At 30.0% G+C, this 5,454-nt stretch overlaps 1 protein-coding gene across 1 annotated transcript in view; it reads left to right on the forward strand.

The window, feature by feature from the left end:
* The first annotated feature begins 3,050 nt into the window (after positions 1 to 3,050).
* The window catches only part of LOC107863099, a 3,573-nt gene continuing 1,169 nt past the window's right edge, over positions 3,051 to 5,454 (forward strand). Inside the window, exons 1-3 of the mRNA XM_047403190.1 lie at positions 3,051 to 3,252; positions 4,163 to 4,339; positions 4,720 to 5,330. Of these exons, the coding sequence (XP_047259146.1) occupies positions 3,051 to 3,252; positions 4,163 to 4,339; positions 4,720 to 5,330 (990 nt within the window). The remainder of the gene's footprint in view (positions 3,253 to 4,162; positions 4,340 to 4,719; positions 5,331 to 5,454) is intronic.

Here is a 5,454-nt window from a genome sequence, read left to right on the forward strand (position 1 = left end):
AACCGCCTTGTTCTCTCTAAAATCCCTCTGCCGCAATTGGTATATCCATTCATCATTCAACTCACACTCTCTAGCGGTAAGATGTTGTTCGCAATAAATTTTTGTTAACGTTGAAAAGTAACTGCAAGTAAAAATAAAATAATTAAAAAGAATAATTTTATATAAATAATTTTTGTGGGTACAATTTTATTATTCTCTCCTCAGTTTTTTTGTGATTCGAGGGCCTTTGCAGCATGACTCTCAAATGTAGGATGATTTGAGCCTCTTAGAAATGTGTTTGGATCGATCTCCAGAAATTGTCTGACAACACTTCGTCTTGCCGAGTTGATTGTGTTTGAATCTTCAGGAATTGTCTGACAACACTTAGTTTTGTCGAGTTGATCGATCTCCGGGCAGAACTTCGTTAGTCAATTCATTTAAGAGCTATGTAGTCAATGCAGAAGCTTCCTCCAATGCTTGCAGAATGTCCTACTTTTTCCTTTCTTCCCCTCCTAGAATGTTATGTTACTCCCCTATTTATAGTTGTAAGGGTAGGTCTAATTGCTTGTGATTTGCCGAAACATGTCATTTTGCCACTTGGCGCCTTTTGACTGGTCGTTGAATTTCAATGAGATTTTCACATCATTTGTACATGTGGCGACGTCTCATTAGTCTTGAATTTGACTGGGATGTCACGTCACTTTATGAGTTTGGACTTCAAGGTGAGATGAACCTTGATAAGGAATACAATAGGCTTATTATTTTTTTTAGCCCAAAATAAGTTTAAACCCAATAACATATGACTCAAATTCAAATTTTATATAAATTTAATCTAATAAATTTTATGTGTCTACAGATGTGCTTATATTTTATCCCCTTTGAGATTGTATTGCGGGAAACAACGTTATCAACAATAATTTATTTATCTCTACTGTAAAATTCTCTTATTTATAAGAGGCAGTTTAGCAGCTGAAGCAGGCAGCGGGTTGACATGCCTGCTTCAGCTGTTTCAACTGTAGTTTTACTATATCATTCCTAATTAATTATTATAAGTTATTTATGTATTAAAAAATTAATAATATTTAATAAAAAAATTAAAATAGACATTTATGACATGTCTGTTTCAGCTGCTGTTGACAGCTAATTTTTACCCTCCACATTTCAAATTAATTCTTGAATTTCTCAAAAAATTTAATAATTTTAAAATATTTATTCTAAGTTATTTTAAAATAAATTTTAACTCTGCCTTTTGAATTTAGGTGAAATTAATATATTTAGTATTTAATTGTACATGATTATATAATTATCAGTTAAAGAAAATATTTTAGAATTTATTCGAAGTGAAAAGTTTGAAAAATTACAAATATTCCATCTTTCTCAAAGTTGATGGAAAATAAGAAATTGATGGCATAATTAGTTTCTTAATTTTTATTATTAATATTACTACTACTACTACTATTATTATTATTATTAAAAAAAAAAAAGAAATAAAATAAAATTGTATTTTATTTAATATTTATTTTGAAATTATTGAATTTGAGAAATTCATCAAATTAATTAGAAGTTAATTTTATCTCAATTTTGTCCAATTAATTCAATTATTGTCATTTTTATCAAATGTTACGATTTTTAATTGGACTCTCTTGATTTACCTAGTCTTAAAACCCATTTTCTTTATAACCTTTCCTATTCTTTTTGGGCCAGCCCACTTCCCCTCAATTTTCCAGCAACCTCCCAGGCCCACTATGCCTTGACCAGGCCCATAACATTCAACAGCCCACCAAATAACAACAAACAAACAGCAACCCATTTTCATCCCAAAACCAATCAACCAATTTCAACAATAGCCAGCAAAAAAAAAAAAAAACTTAACAATTTCAACACAAAAACAGTAAACATTACTTTCAAACATCACAACATACAAAATTAGTGAATAACGGCTACAAACAGCTCATCTGATCCCAAATTCAAATTTCAAAATCCTTTTCAAAACTCCCATCGCTCTTATTCCATTGGGGTAAACCCAACTTTCATCGAGTCAAGATCATAAAAACACCACAAAACGGATTAATATACCATGGAAAGCTGCTGGTATACATTTGTATACAACAGATATACATCAGATATACAAAAATGCAGCAACAGTCGAATTGATATACAGACAGTATACAGCTGATATACACTTCAGAAAAATGGACTGAAGTCCATAATTCAAGCCCAAAACTGGGCAGCTTCATTAATGGGCCAATTGAGGGCCCAATTTTAATTTTTGCATCATTTTGTGTAACTTGTATTATTTATTTGTGCTAACTAACATATTAAATTAAGGAAAAATTTCAGAAATAGCAACTGTAGAGACATAATTATAACTTTTATAGCAACAGTTTCAAAATTACGAAAAATAGCAATATGTATTTTGTATTTTAGTAAAAGGTTGCTATAAAAATACATATACAAATATGTTAAAACGTTCCTTATTAAACTCTGATCAGTTAGAGCAAATTATGGGATGAAACTGTTCCTTATTTTAAGCAACATTCAATTAACGAATACTTTTACCATTAATGACTCTTTTTTTTTTTTTTACTTTAACCATTAATAAACAATTTGAAATTCAAAAGTCGGTTTCCATATACATCGGGTAAAAGCATTTAAAAAAAAAATTGAGAGATTGAAATATCATTGATGAACTCTGTATTTTACAAAGAATATTTGAATAATCAACTCAAAGATTACAGGTATGGTTAAATAAACTTTTTAGATCATGTTAATGGAATTACGAAAATAATTTGAAAGTTAATAACAATATGTGTTATTGATCATGAAGCTGAAAATTTTATATATTGTATTCTGAATTTTATAAGTTGTGGGTGAAAATTTTTTTTTCTACTTTTTTTCTCAAACATCAAAGATTTTGTTTTAGTCATTTATGTATGAAACTAAACTAAACTAAATAATTTTCCGTGGGAATTTTTTTTTTGTTTGTGTATATACAAATTATTAATTTTATGCAGTACATATTATATAATTTAATTTGTATATAATATTTTGTAGTGTTCTGGATCTTGACGATGGGAAGCATACCTGTTATAATTAAACATATTGGTAGTGTGAACAACATTGAACAACAATATGAAGATTACATCAGTGATGCAATATTGTTGAGCATAAACGCTTCATACAACCAACTGCGCGAAGTACTAGCTTCGCACATGGATGTCAATTTGACATGCAAAAGCATTCAAATTGAATATCAGTTAACAGTTATTGAAGGTAAAATACGTATACGTAATGACATGGGTTTGAAGGTCTACATTATGCAGAAAAGGGATGTAAAGACAATGAGTGCTTTGCCCTTGTAAATAAGTGTTTCAGAAAAGAATAGTTTCAATGAATTCATTAGTTTATCAATATGTAACGCTGCGAGTATGAATTTATCTATCACTGCGCGTAACGTTGTGAATACAAGTACTGAAAGAGCATTGATAGTTATTAATTCAGATGAATGTTTGGATGTATTCGATATTGACGCAACTAAAGTAATCATCTCGGACCCACATCACAAACATATTGAGGTTGAACAAGTTTATATCTCGAAAAGGGTGTTAAAATCTGTGATGAAGGATTACACGATTCGAGAAAAGTTTTAATCATGATCTGTTAGATCAAGTAAAACCTGGTAAGTTTGTTATGTATGTAAAATCTATTGTTTTTTTCTTGCTAAATTTTATTACAGCATATGTGTTTAAAAAATACATATAGATTTTTTTTTTTGTACATGTTGTAAATTACATTACATTTTTTTTTTCAGTTACACATTAATATGCAAATCACGTAATTGTGATTTTTTATTTCGTGCATCTGATATCAACAAATCGGGAATGCTTTGTGTTAGAGAATTCTTACCCGAACACACATGTCCGATAAAGGATAAGATTTATCCTAAGTTTCATGCTACTAGTAAGTTGAATGGACGTATGGTGAAACAAAAGTTTAAAAATCACAAAAAAAGTACAGTGCGACTGAAATCAGAAGTGACATGAAGGAAGACCTTGGTATGGATTTGATGTATATTATGTGTTGGCGAGCTAAGGAACAAGCACTTGAAGATTTGAGAGGAAACCTTCGGCATCATACGGAAAACTACCTACATACATTCATGTTTTGAACACTACTTATCCAGGTTCACATATACGAATGAAAAAGCATGAAGATAATGAGTTTTTGTATATTTTTGTCGCACTAACTACATTCATACAAGGATTCGATCACTGTAGACCTGTAATAGTTGTTGATGCAAGTTATCTTAGAGGACTGTACAGTGGCACATTTGTAGCTGCATGTACCATGGATAGAGCCAGTAAGCTATTCTCGAAATGTATTTGACTCTATGTATATATATATATATACATGTAGCATATTTATATTTGTACTATCTATTTGTTATGTTTTAGGTATATGAATTTATATTAAAGTTGTGAATTATGTTTATGAAATAAATTTTATTCACATAATCGGTAAGTTATATATTTTTATAGAGTACTTATTTAATTTTTTTGTGGATGTTGATTGGGAGTAGGATATTGTTCCAGATATATTTATATGTATTATAGGTTTTAGTTATGTTTATATTTTAAATTCCAGTTAAACTTGTTCCCAGCTGTATGTATTTGAAAAATACATATGATTTTTTTAATGTATGTATATATCGTACTTTTATTGTATTTGTTCCACGTTCAGGCCATAAATTTTCATTGGCATATAGAATAGTAGATTTTGAAAATGATGCATCCTGGACATGGTTTTTTCAGAATCTAAAGGAAGCATACGGTGAAAGAGAACATATGTGTGTAGTTTCCGATCGTAACCCAAGCATTATAAAAGTTGTTGCTGGAGTGTACAATAATGTACCTCATTACGCTTGTATGTGGTATCTATGGGGTAATGTGAAAAAATTTTTTAGGAAGTCACATGATGCATTGTCTGAAATCTTTTATACCATGGCGAAATCATACTCAAAGTCTGAATTTCATAATTTAATGGAGAAAGTGGAGGCAGTTGATGTTAGGGTGAAGAATTACTTGGAGTTGGCGGGATACGATAAGTGGGCTAGGTCATATGCAACAGTTCATAGGGGATGGACCTTAACATCAAATATTGCAGAGTTAATTAATGTTGCACTGATATCAGCTAGAGAACTTCCAATATATGATTTTTTAGAGGAAGTTAGAATGATGTTTGGTAGATGGAACTGTGAAAACGGACAGGAGGCATTGTACACGCGCACGGATCTTATTGGAAAATTTCAAGCAATTCTCCAACAAAATGAAGCAGAGTTTACACGTATGAAGGTATGATAAAATAGATATAATCATTTAATGTTATATCTTCTTGAATTTTTATATGTTGTATGAAACATATCTTAATATACAAATTATTAAAATTATAACAAATCTATGTGTTGTAATGAAAAAA

The sequence above is a fragment of the Capsicum annuum genome, unplaced genomic scaffold (genome assembly GCF_002878395.1).
Source record: "Capsicum annuum cultivar UCD-10X-F1 unplaced genomic scaffold, UCD10Xv1.1 ctg3574, whole genome shotgun sequence".
NCBI classification, from domain to species: Eukaryota; Viridiplantae; Streptophyta; class Magnoliopsida; order Solanales; family Solanaceae; genus Capsicum; species Capsicum annuum.